General features: G+C 33.6%; 2 protein-coding genes across 4 annotated transcripts; one reads left to right on the forward strand and one right to left on the reverse strand.

The window, feature by feature from the left end:
• Positions 1-857: 857 nt before the first annotated feature.
• LOC114368072 (actin-like) lies at positions 858-4,254 on the forward strand. 3 transcript variants are annotated; one of them, XM_028325422.1, is made up of 5 exons: positions 858-950; positions 1,274-1,346; positions 1,683-2,076; positions 2,716-3,329; positions 3,830-4,254. In XM_028325422.1, the coding sequence occupies exons 2-5, from the start codon at positions 1,287-1,289 to the stop codon at positions 3,893-3,895; spliced, it is 1,134 nt and encodes a 377-aa protein (XP_028181223.1). In that variant the 5' UTR covers positions 858-950; positions 1,274-1,286; the 3' UTR covers positions 3,896-4,254. The 3 variants fall into 3 exon arrangements, with proteins under 3 accessions (XP_028181223.1, XP_028181224.1, XP_028181225.1); XM_028325423.1 differs by having other exon boundaries at positions 939-1,022; XM_028325424.1 differs by lacking the exon at positions 858-950 and adding an exon at positions 1,043-1,081.
• Positions 4,255-8,576: 4,322 nt separating this feature from the next.
• LOC114367923 (probable protein phosphatase 2C 25) lies at positions 8,577-13,199 on the reverse strand. Its single transcript, XM_028325184.1, has 4 exons — positions 12,032-13,199; positions 10,113-10,477; positions 9,223-9,459; positions 8,577-9,084 (listed from the first exon to the last, which is right to left on the reverse strand). The coding sequence occupies exons 1-4, from the start codon at positions 12,336-12,338 to the stop codon at positions 8,836-8,838; spliced, it is 1,158 nt and encodes a 385-aa protein (XP_028180985.1). The 5' UTR covers positions 12,339-13,199; the 3' UTR covers positions 8,577-8,835.
• Between the last annotated feature and the right edge of the window lie 700 nt (positions 13,200-13,899).

The raw sequence follows: 13,899 nt of genomic DNA on the forward strand, positions 1-13,899 counted from the left end.
TATTAAATATTTTTATAATTGAAACCATGACATTTTTTATCATATATTATGAAATCTAAATTATAATTATATAATTTTTTCTTTTTATATTATAATTTCCCTTTTCATTTTAAATAATAATTACTTATATTTTGAAACTATTTATGTTTTTTAAAAAAATCTTGAACTAAAGCTACTTATTTTTATATTTAAATTAAAAATATACCCACAAAATCATGATACTTTAATATTAATGAAAACTGAAGTTTTCTTTAAATGCACAGTTAAAAAATTCTCATACAAACGAATGGTAGGGAAAAGTAACAATAGAATAGCTCCCACAACTTGGGAGAAAATAATTTGAGTAGAATCACTTTGCTATTTTCAGAAAGAAAATGCCTTTATTTTTCGTACAAAAAAATTTATGTTAGGAGAATAATACTCTAATTTAAAATAGAAAAACTCCAAATTCAAAAAATAATTATATAGAGCTTATAATATGGTTAGATGTAGAGAAAGAAACAATAGATTTAAAAAAAAAAACAATTTATATATTTGATCATAAAAACAAAAGATAAAAAGGAAAGATTAAAAACGAATTTAAAATTTCCCTTTTTCTAACTTAAATTTGATTTAAATTCTTTTATTTTTCTTTCTTCATCCAAATAAATTAAAGTCACGAATTTATGTATTTATTTATAAGCGGGGAAGGAAGAGAAAAAAAAGGTGCCAGCTATTTCCAACAATAAACGTGACCCGCATGGATGAGATAATTCGAAAACGAAATAGACGGCCACGATCTTCCTAAATGGCATTTGCGGTTCATTTGAGGCGCATTTCATTTGCCATAACTTTCCTTTTTTAAACCACACTGCGGGTACCTCAGCCACACAAAGCCACGTTCGTTAAAAATAGAAAGCACAACACATAAGCTACGCACACGTAGCTTCCTTCATTTCGGAAATTCTAAGGTACTCATCACATCACATTCTCCAACTTTCTTCTTTCCTTATTTCACACATTGCATCATCAATTCTTCGCAGGTGACAATTAATTCGTTAACAGTTTGCACTCAATTGTACATTAGCTTAATCTTTTTAATGTGAGACTTCGATCATGTTGAAAATGCAGCATTTTTTTGTGCGATCATCATGAATTGTTATCTTTTGATTAATCTTTTTCCTTATGTGACACATAGAATTGACATTTAATAATCTTATTGACACTAACTCTTGTTTTTAATTAGCTTCATTGTTTATATGAGAATTTTTGTAATGTTTGGTGTGTTTTGCAGCAATCAATAAAAGATGGCAGATGGTGAGGATATCCAACCTCTTGTTTGTGATAATGGAACTGGAATGGTCAAGGTAATGTATATGGATTCATTTTTGTGTTGTTTTGCTTGTTCATCTTAAAGGTATTGGTTTTGGACAAAAAAAATGCATTTCCATAGATTTTTTAGTGTTGTTCTCCAATCAGAATTTGGAGTTTTACCTCATCAATTCGTATTAACATTGATGGAACCTTTATTAGGAGGATAACTAAGCTGAAATTCTAATTCTGATCCACGAACAACATCAAAAGCACAATAGAACTGCATCTAAGTTTTGTCTTTTGGTTTTTGATGATACTAGATTTTGACCCGTGGGATACACAGAGAGAACTAATTGGGTGAGTACTTCAAATTATGTTCAATTTTGCAGGCTGGATTTGCTGGAGATGATGCTCCAAGGGCCGTGTTCCCTAGCATTGTGGGTCGTCCACGCCACACTGGTGTGATGGTTGGAATGGGGCAAAAGGATGCATATGTTGGTGATGAGGCTCAATCCAAGAGGGGTATTTTGACATTGAAATACCCAATTGAGCATGGCATAGTTAACAACTGGGATGACATGGAGAAAATCTGGCATCACACTTTCTACAACGAGCTGCGTGTGGCCCCGGAAGAGCACCCTGTTCTCCTCACAGAAGCACCACTTAATCCTAAGGCCAACCGTGAGAAAATGACACAGATTATGTTTGAGACCTTCAACACTCCAGCTATGTATGTTGCCATCCAAGCAGTGCTTTCTCTTTATGCTAGTGGCCGTACAACTGGTAAAGATTCTTCAATGTCTGTTTTTCCTTTTCTTGGTTTCTGGTAATTTGGGGCATGGTGCATGGTACTTGTATCTTTAGTGTTGTCAATTGTCATGACACTTGTATTTTATTAGAATCTCAAGATGATTTTCAAATAATATAGTTTAAATGTCCATATGAAATTGTGCGTGCTAATCAATTGAGTTTCAGTCTTTTATTTTAAACATTTTGTGGGAATTAATAATGTCATACATTTGAATGGTAGGTGTTGGGATACCAACATTGTTTGGATGTCAATTACCTATTGTGATGCCTTTGCATGCCATATCTTCATAAACAAAATTGCGATACATTCTAAGGGAGTTTCAATACATATTAAAATTGATTTTTCGGCATGGTGCATGGTATTTGGTTAGAATTTCAAGATGATTTTTTAATGAGTATATTTTAAATGGCCATTATGAAATTGTATATACTAATCAATCAAGTTTGATTTTTTTATTTATAAACATTTTGTGGGAATTAATAGAGTCATACATTCTGTTTATTTCAATACTAGTGCAGATTTTCAAGAATGTTAAGTGAGAATGAGATCTGAGGGACAATGAAATGGGTTGAAAACGTAGTTTTTAACTGTTTGAACATGCTTTCATGTAGGTATTGTTCTGGATTCTGGTGATGGTGTCAGCCACACAGTTCCAATCTATGAAGGCTATGCCCTGCCACATGCAATCCTTCGTTTGGATCTTGCGGGGCGTGACCTCACCGATGCCCTCATGAAGATCTTAACCGAGCGCGGCTACTCTTTCACCACCACTGCTGAGAGAGAAATTGTGAGAGATGTTAAGGAAAAATTGGCCTACATTGCTCTTGACTATGAGCAAGAGCTGGAAACAGCAAAGACAAGCTCAGCTGTTGAGAAGAGCTACGAGCTACCTGATGGACAGGTGATCACGATTGGCGCGGAACGGTTCCGTTGCCCTGAAGTGCTCTTCCAGCCATCCATGATTGGGATGGAGTCTCCTGGCATCCATGAGACCACATACAACTCCATCATGAAGTGTGATGTTGACATCAGGAAGGACCTCTATGGTAACATTGTGTTGAGTGGTGGCTCAACAATGTTCCCTGGCATTGCTGATAGGATGAGCAAGGAGATCACAGCATTAGCACCAAGCAGCATGAAAATTAAGGTGGTGGCACCACCAGAGAGGAAGTACAGTGTCTGGATTGGAGGCTCCATTTTGGCATCCCTCAGCACCTTCCAACAGGTACATCACTTGGCTTTGATAACATATGAATGAAATTTGTGTGGTTTTGTATTGTTGATTCTGGAAACTAATCAGGGAACTCTATTTGAAGAATAAGTAGGCACCAATAAAATTAAGGGAAAAGAAAAGGAGGAGGGAATAACCAACATAATACTCAGTTATTAAAGGGAAAGGAAACTGGTTTAAATTAAAATTGATGTGAAACAAATGTAGTTTGCAGAGGTTGATAGTGTATGGTAATTGTACAACCTTTTTTTAGCTTCCCTTCTTAAAACAAGAAGCTTCTCTAATTAACTTTTGTGAAAGCTCCTTTTGTGCTTTCTTCACTAAAAATTTACTATTATTTTCTAGGGTCTTTTTAGAATTATTTTTGGTTCAACTTCTCCTTTTTAAGAAAAGAACCAAAAAGTTGTGCTAACACTATCTTAGTACTGATCTGATGCTTTTTTCTGATAACACTTAAATGTTTTCCTGATAATTTTTTTCTTTCCTGAGAGCAGATGTGGATTGCAAAGGCAGAATATGATGAATCTGGCCCTTCAATTGTTCACAGGAAATGCTTCTAATAATGCAGAGAGTTCAGGAAATTTTAATATATACTCCGTACTACAGAAATACCATAAAGTGGTTGAGGAAGTTTTATTTTCTATTCTTTACCATTTTTTAACCATGTTTTTGTGTTTTCCTCTATTAATATGTTGGGATAAGAAGAGCGTGAAAGCAAAGCGTGATATATAAGATTCTTTTTTTTATTCATTTTCATTTTGTTGTAGAAGAGCTGTGTATTGTTATTGATTTGATTTGGTTGAATCAAATTCTCTTTTAAGTATTTTGATTAGAATAGAGGTATGTATTTTGATTTATTGTTCTGTGAACGAAGGAGTCATTGTTGTTCACGGACCGATCTTTTATTTTTATATAATAATTGATATTTGGCCAACCTTGCATGTGATAACATAATGAAAGTTATTGCAGTGCAATTTTCATTAAAAAAATAGATTATATGAGTTTAATACGATCATTCATTCACAATTCATATGTTAAAGAAATAGATTATATGAGTTTAATACGATCATTAAAAAAATAGATTATATGTGTTAAAGAAATTTTAAAAAAATGGGTCATATGGGCAGCATGAGTTTCCACCATCTTGAGTCACAATGAAGCCGTACAGAAGAATAACAACTTGCCACGTATGAAGATTAGAGAACAAGTTCACCAACCACACAGGATAAGAGATTGAGATCACAAGCCATTGGAGCTCACGATTTAGCTGTAAGAGGTAACAAAGTATAAAAGAAAATTGGTATCAAGAAAGATGAATTCGTGAAAATGAGGGCTAATATATACAATTTAGGAGGAGTAGAGTCTCTTGTTAGGATAAGAACCAAGGATTTGCCCAATGTAACTTACCAGAAATAACAAAAGCAGAACAAACAACTGAATAATGAAGAGTCATTTGCCTAACATTAACCAAAATAAAATGATAAGTTGAGCTTAATCATCCATAAATCCATTCACTATGTGTGGTTGGTATTAATTAGAAGCATGTGTATAAAATTAAAAAAACCGACGTAATCAATTGAACTAAGTGTTAAAACTTTTGTACTTACACCACTTATAATTTAATAAGTGAAGAAAAGATAGACATGTGTCATATTTAAACATATTATATATACTAGTATATTTGCGTCATTTTTATAAATTGGACGTCAAAATGTGATAATACATGTGTTCTTCAAGTCTAACCAGACACGCACTATGTAGAACATGAAATTAAATAATCTAACAATTAAATTGAAAGTTCTTAAAAATAAAAAATAATTGCTATTATTGTACTATTTTATTTTACCAAATAATATATTATTTAAAATATAAGTAAATATTCATCATTACTAAATAACATACCAACAAATATCTTATTTATATGAAATTTAATATATTTAAATACCAAATGATTGAATGTTGAATAACCAACTTGATATAAGTAAAAGTGACTTTTATCTTTTAATTAAATAGTTTAAGGTTTAAATCTTAATTAATTTTGAATATGAAATAAATTATGATAGAAGAGAAAGTTGATCATGTGTACTTAATATTTGCTTTTAACAAGGATAATTTAGTATAATATCATGATTAAAAAATATATTGAATGTTGAACTGATTAATTTATTTTATATTTTACGTAAATTTATTAAATAAGTACCTAGTATCTATTGATTCTCTAACATTAAAGTGGAAGCTTATCTTAGGGAAATGTGATAAGTCACCACCACCGTCATCACCATTTGCCATCTCTCAAATACGAGAATCACATAGATTTTAGATATAGTGACAGCTGACACAAGAAAATTGACAGCAAGGAGTGTGTACGAGAATCACATAAATTTTAGATAGAGTGACAGCTGACACAAGAAAATTGACAGGAAGGAGTGTGTGGTCTTAACAGAATCCTTATATTCATTCACAAATCACAGCATAGTATGATGATAAAAACTTACCATTTGCACGGAAAAGTATTTTGTTTAATTGGTCGATGACAGACAGTGGGCTGGAATGGAATTCCACTAGGATTAAAATGAAGCAGACAATGTACGATACCAAAGTTTCTTTGGGTACAAATGTTCTTGATAAATCATCAAAAGGACTCTAGGAATTACTTTTACAAAAAAATTTGGAGAATCTGTTTTGAAAATAATTATCAAGGGATCTTTTTTTCAAAATTCTTCGTCATTACTATAAGCGAAATAACATGTGGGTTGGCGAAATAGGCATGACAAATTCTTTCCTTTTTAATTACATAATAATTAAATTAATTTTAAATAATTACATAATAAATGAGAGTTAATATTTTTTCTTTCCATTTATGTTCAGGAAAATTAATTCTCATTTATTATGTTAATATTTTAATTTTAGTATATATTTTTTCTTTCCTTTTTAAATTTTTTTTTAATTTTAGTATATATTTTTTCTTGTTTGTCCACTGCATGCGTGCCACGTCAACCGCGAAACTCTCACCCCTATTTCGCTAATACCACCAGCGAAACCCACCGTTGCCGTGACGTGATGGGTGCCTGTTTCGTCAACCCCACTGACGAAATGTCATGTTGTCCCTACCACGTGATGTTTCGCTTCCAGTAATGACGGAAAGCTTTGAAAACAGACCTCCTTAGTAATTACTTTCAAAACAGACTCAGTTTCGAAAAAAGTTTGTAAAAGTGATTCCTTGGGTCAATTTGCCTCATCGAAACATCTTTTTTTTTTTGTTAATACATGCGAAGTTATTGAATATTTTGTGAAAATAACAATACCGGTAATAAATTTGTCACGAATTTATATATTTTTTAAAAAATATTATTTTTATTAATAATTCTTTCTCTTTTAAATGCATATTAATATAATGTCTTTTTTATTTAATTAGTAGTCTTTTTAATCTAAATGAGACAATATGAATTGTATAAATGAGGAAGTTTAAAAAGTTGAATCTTCCAAAGTAGGTAGTATTATTTTTAGAGTTTAATACCTATGCACTTATATTATAAAATAATTTTGTAATTTTATATTATTATTTAATCATAAATCATTATTTGAATTATTTTAAGATAATTATTTGAAGGCTTAAATGATTTTTTCATACTTAAAAAATAGGTTGTTTTCATATTACTACTTAAACGTTCATTTTTTTCAAGTACCTGAAATTTTTTTTGTTTCAAGGTAATATCTACCGTTAGTCTCTTTTTGTTTTATGATAACGTGACATACGAAATGTCATGTCATCAAATCACATCAATGTCACATTATTTTTTATTATTTTTAAAAAAATCTCTTTCTTCCTCTTCCCCTTTTTCTCCTTCTTCCCTTTCTTCTCGATTGCGTCACCGTCGTCCTCTACTGCCAACCGCTCCAACACACCGTCCTCCTCATCATGGAACCCAAATCTCCAACCATCTAAAGTGGATGCGAATATAGCATTCCATTTCTGTGGCTGAAAAACATCCTCGTTATCGTCATAGTCCTCAAGGGTCTCGTTGGTGTGGTGTCGGTGTTAGCGAGGAGGGAATCCCTGTTGGAGGCCTTGTGAACGATTCATAAAAGGCACATGTAGGCCTTTGAGGGAGTGAGTTTGAGTTCGATGATTAAGCGGTCAAGTTTGTTAAGGACGAGGTAGGGGAGAGGCGCTCGATCCAGCACGGGCAAAGGACAACACGGGTCTAGATGTGGATGCCCTCAATGGCGTCGACAAGGAGGAGGGCATTGTCGCTGAGTCGGGCAATGGCGGAGACCTCGTTGCAAAAGTCGATGTGGTCGAGGGAGTCGATGAGGTTCACCATATAGCAGAGGAGGATGGAGGAGCTCTTCATCGTGATAGTGCGGCGTTGCTCCTCATCCAAGTAGTCCATGAACCAAATGCAACCATTGAGCTTCAGGTGGACGACGTCGCCGCCCGTGGCAACGCAAGCAGTTTTATTAATGAAATATAATAATATGATTTTATTTAAAATAATAAATAATGACATGGCCAGATCTACCTACGTGTTTAGTGAAAGGTTTGATGGCATGACATTCAATTTGTCACATCATCATTTAACAAAATGAGACTAATAACAAATATTACTTTGAAACATAATTTTTTTTTAAGTATTTAGTTGAAAAAAATGAATGTTAGGTAATAATCTAAAAACAATCTATTTTTGAAAAACTTATTTAAATCTTATATAAAAAGTCAATAAATTTATCATATATAAATTGATTATAATTGAATGAATACATCAAACTTGTTTACGCAAGTTTTACACACTCAGTGTATAACCCTTTTCTCTCCTATCTTACTAATATCCCTGATAAATATGACTTTAAATTTTCATACAACTTTACTTCTCAATGCTTTGGAAATTGACCGAAGAAAAAAGGCATAGTGTCATGCTTGGTGTTTAGTACCCAAGATAGAAAAAGTACATTTGGAAGTGCTTCAAATTCACAAAGGAAATTTACTTGAATTTAATGTCAAAAAAATTACTTAAAGCAAATTTGACCTTTATTCTAAATCAAACAATAAAACTATAGTTTGGAACCGGGACTACATGCTTCATGCCCAAAAGTGCAAAAAGTAAAGCCATTTGAGAATTTCTTTCAAACCTCGTTATCAAAAGGGGTTCCAAAGTTGTGGACAGAAACAAGTATATTTTAGTAGTAAGAGTTAAAACCATGGTTCACGTTATCGACATTATTCAATCAAACAAGCTATAACGGTATGTAAACAATGAAGAGAAAAACATGACTTCCCTAATTTATCACCACCAGCAAACGTGTTTCCAATAGACAAGGTATAGTTTAAAACTTAAAAAAGTTAAGCAAGGAAAACCCTTGAAAAGTGAGAAGAAATGTTCAAGATAAACAACAATTAGATGTTGCAAAAATGTCTAATGAAGTATTGAATTTCTTTTAGCTTCCTTTTGGACCAATGAAGCAGCCAGTCAAGTTTGTTGGCTACAAATGAACCTTGTGATCATTCCAATCCCCGCAAATTTCTAAAATTTGATGGTCCAACTGTGTCAATAAACCCTTTGATGGACAAATCAGGAACTGTAACATTCTTGCCGCGCAACTCGTGGTCAATGAAGACAACAACCACAGTGATATCATCATGGAAGAAACGCCTAATCCCCTTTCCAATCTTCTGAAGGTCTTTATATCTCATTTCCCTTTTCCTAGCTGCCTCGTTTAAAGCTGCTTTAAGAAGTCTTCTTGCAATACCCTGATGTTCAAAAGAGTGTGTTAAAGAGTGTTATTAGCATTTATCTAAACACCAAGCAATAAGAAAAACTTAATGGCTTTTCATATCCAAGGGCAAAGATGATCGAAGGAAAAAAGACAAGTGGGAAAAGAATCGTACGATTCGTGGATTGTTATGAACAATCTCAGCAGCTTCCTGGTTTGTCAAGTGTTCCCAGAGTCCATCAGATGCAAAGATAATGAACTTATCATTAGGTTTTAACACTCTTGAACATATAGAAGGTTCTGCGGTTAGCACAGGTCGGCGGATAGGTTCAGGCAGGTGGAACCGTGGGAATGACGGATCAAATGAGAACTCTGGCCGCTTCAAATATGCATCTCCTATAGATCTGGATACCTGATCCCAGTCGTGGGGTGTACAAGAAAACTTATGTTACAATGAGCAACCCCAACCAACACAGCAGGCATCTCATTAATTGTTGTAAAATTAATTACATGAGCAAATGCAATAATTAGCAAGGAAGTGAATCAATCATGAATGCAGCTATCCTAAGTGTTTATCATATATAAAACACTTTTTGAATAAGTACTTGTCATAAATGTGCTTGTGTATAAGTTGTTCCTATAATCAAAGGAAAAATGAGATTTAAGTTGTTTTTACACAAGTCATAAGTTGTTCACATAGGATATCCTGGAGAACTTATTGAAATAAAGACGTAAACAGCTTATGGACAGATCATAGGTTATATTCGTAAGTTCTCCCAAACACTTGCAAAAATCTTGATGTCATAAGATAACAGTAAATAAGATCTTCCAAAATATGATTTATATAGACGAAAACAAGGGTATGGAAAAAAATATAAAACCATGTAACGGAAGTTGGGAGACACCTTGCTAAGAAAATCAATTCGCACAAAACCTCTGTATAGACACAAGGGAAGAATATTACATAGAAACAGAAGCAAAGACAAAACAACAAAGGCAACAACAACAACAACAACATAAACCATTAACAAAAATTGATTTCTAAAGAGAAAAGAAAAAGAAAACCTGGATGATGCCTTTAATGCGCCAGGTTCCTTGCTTCATAACTACAATTTGTGAATCTTCTGGATGCAAAGACCTGAGTTCTCGTCTAACCTCCTCTTTGCTAGCGTTGTGCTCTTTGGTCAACTGCTCAGCAATGATCTTGTTAGATCTACCTACAGAACCAATTACAGCGCGAGAGTCTCCAAGATTCGCAATATATAGCGTCCCTTTCCAGACAACACCAACCAGACAACAGGAACCCATTGCTGCTATCAATGGCTTTATTCCATAACTCCTTCGAACAAGAGTCAGAAACCCGTCCTCAGTAGCAGAAACAGCACTTCTGATAATATCTTCAGACATAGAACCATTTTCTTGAGCAACCCCTGCAATTAGATTAAATTTCAACAAAATTAAATAACTTCCAAAAGCAATGCAGTATCCAGAATATGCACAACATAAATAAAAGTAGAGGGGAAATGTGCTAGGATATGTAAAAAGATGCACAAATAAGAGAAAACAGAAACTGAGAATATGGAATTTCATAAACCATATTAATCCAGAATTAGTAGGTAAATCAATAATTCGCATGACCCTTTACTCACATCACATTATGTGTGCCAATTTTTCAAATATGTAACCCTACTCCTAGCACTCCAAATTACAACATATAATGGTCACACTAATTTCAAATGACATACTATGGTAACTTGATCGAGTGTGCGCCTTGATTGTATGAATAAAGTAATAATCTTCATTCCAAATTTTCCATCTTCTCCCATGTCACTTACACAACAAAGCAAACCATATAAAACTGTATTTACTCTGAAGTCAAAAAAAGGCATATCATTGACTGATATAAAAGAGGAAAACTCCCGCTCACACAAAAGCAAAGACAAATTGAGGAATAACTAATTAACTACATGATAATTAAAAAGGTTCAAACTTTAAAGGAAATATTTACCCTGTCCGATCTCTAGGATATGTATATATATACACATAAAATTTTAATAATAATTTCCTTCTAAAAACACCACTCAATTTTTTTTTCTTAAAAAAAGAAAGGAAACCACGTCTCTTAATCCTATCTATGACCTGAAAGCAAATTGAATTTTCCACAGTTTCCGTAGCCGCAAAAGCATGTAAAACTAAGAAACCAACAACAGAATCGGCCAGCCAGAAGAAGCACATAATCCAAATTAATGGTCCATCCAAATAATTCCAAGACCCCAAATCTCATAAGCAACCAAAAAGGTCCAAAATATCAACATTGATCAACCCTCCCCCAAATCAACGACACATCCCCCAAAACAAATCCATAAAATAAAAAATATCCTCCAAACAAACCAATTCCGCACAAGTCAGATAAGACTATTATAGGCAACAAAGTTCACTCACTCCTATTGTATTGAATGGCTCATACTCAATAATACTACTAATTAAGTTGGAATAGCGTTATGTTAGTTAATCCAAACATTCAATGGTACCCACAATATTGGTATTATTATTGTTAAAAAAAAACCTTGTATTTCTGTCCAAATATTGATAGATTTGATCTTTTTGATACAAAGAGTAACTACTTCTACTACTATAGACGATAAAACTCTCCTTCCAAATTTTTAAGAGTTGCTACCGAAGAATCTAATTGTGAGACTATCTAGAACAATCTCGGGCCAGTTGATTCACACTCTAGGAATATAATGAATTCTTAAAAACAAGGAATTAAATCTAAATGTTTATTGAACTTTGAGAACATAGATAAAAAATAAAATAAAAACACATTTTTGGCCTATTATTATTGTTCACTAGAGTTATAAGGTTGGCTTGTGAAAGAAAAAACGAGGTGGTGAGTTCAAAACCTCCGATTAACAAACAAAATACTAATAACTAATGAAAAATGAAGAATTGAGAAAGGGTGGAAAAGGAGAAGGTGGACTCACTGATGAGATTAAGGAAGAGATGATCGTTGATGAAGCGCGAGGCTTCGGCGCCGCCGTGTCCGTCGTAGACGCCGACGAAGACGGCATCGGAGCCGGTCTCGACCTGGCTGTGATCCTCGATGACCTCGTTGGCCTGAACCACCGCGTAGGAGAATTCGCCGCACGAGTGTTTTTCGAGGTCCTTCCCCCACACGAGCGCGTCGCCGATGGTGGACACGTCATCGACATCACCATCCTTGCTCATACGCGCATATCGCCGCACCGGTCTCAAGCACGCCGACACTATCCTTGCCAGCCACGAAAACATCCCACATTTCCCTCTCTCACGGATCCCCAGAATATGAAGCCGGAGAGAGAGGAATGAAGAGGTGGATGATGAAATGCACCCAGATGGGGGAGAGGGAGAAAAACGAGTTTTTTTGGTGATGGGGGGTGAGAAAGATTGGAACTTTGAAAGAAAAAACTGGTGGGTGTGGAGGGAAGAGTGAGAAATGTGACGTGAAGAGAGGAACAAGAAGGTAAATAATGAAATGTACCCAGATGGAGGAGGTGGAGAGGAACAAGATTTTTGGTGATGGGGAGGGAAAAAGATTGGAACTTTGATTGAAAAAATTGGTGGGTGGGGAGGGGAGTGAGGCAGGGTGTGGATTGGGTGTGAATTCTGATGTGAAGAGAGAGAGAGAGAATAAGAATATTTTGAAAATTGTTGGATATGGAGAGAGAGAGAGAGAGAGAGAGAGATGGGGGATTATGCTATTGGAATTTTGAAGAGGGGGAAATAATTGGAATGGGACGATCTGGTCTATTAGAGAGTGAAGAAGAAGAAAGGAGAGAGTTGTTTTTTTTTTCTTTGTCAAGAATAGTGAAGGAGAATGGTTAAATACATGGTGTTGGCGAGTTGTACATGATGAACGGTGTTTTGTTTGTTTGCTATGTCTGAAAGAAGGTTGATTTGAGATAGCGGGATTGTGTGGTAAGTGAAAGTGGGGTTGGTTAATTTTTATTATGGGAGAAAATAAGGGAAATTTGTCTCTGAAAAAGAGTGGAGAGAGGATGAAGAGGAACCTGGGGTGAGAGGAACAAGTTGAATTATGCCTCAGTTTGACTTTAAAAGTATGAATTGAAGAAGAAGAAGAAATGGCGTATCAGCTTTCCTTTTGTTGAATTTGTAGTGGAAAATGTTTTTTTTTTTTTCTTGTTCGCGTCTTAATAGGGGGATGCACAGTGGACACAGATACACGAAGGAAAGAAAGGAAATATAACATAATAAAATAGATAATATATAATGAAGAAAGTGATAAAATAAAGTATAAATTTGCCTTCAGATTTTTCTATATTTGGTCAAATTTAATTTCAATTCTTACATTTTTTAAACAGTAACTTTTATCTTTATATTTTTAAAATGTGATTAATTTTGTCAAGTCAAAGTAAATATAAGATTGTCGACGAAATTTACTACATTTCAAACATATGATTATTACTAAAGTTATTAATTTTAAAATGTAAGAACTAAAGTAAATTTTTATCAAATCTTAAAGGATCTTAAATATATTTTATTCAAAAATTAATTTAATTTAACAATAACTTACATGAGAAAGAAATATGTTTTTTATTGGTTGATAGGATTATAGACGAAATTTACTACATTTCAAAAATATGAATATTAATAAAATTATTGTTTCGAAATGTATGAATTAATGTGAATTTTCAGTAAATCTTAAAAGATCTGAAATATATTTTATTAAAAAATTAATTTAATTTATAATTGAGGAAAGTAACGATAACTTATGTGAGAAACAAGTCTTTATACTAGTTGCAAGAGATCTCTATATATAATTTTTTAAAATAAAAAGTAAAACAGAACAAAA

Source organism: Glycine soja, chromosome 9 (genome assembly GCF_004193775.1).
Source record: "Glycine soja cultivar W05 chromosome 9, ASM419377v2, whole genome shotgun sequence".
NCBI classification, from domain to species: Eukaryota; Viridiplantae; Streptophyta; class Magnoliopsida; order Fabales; family Fabaceae; genus Glycine; species Glycine soja.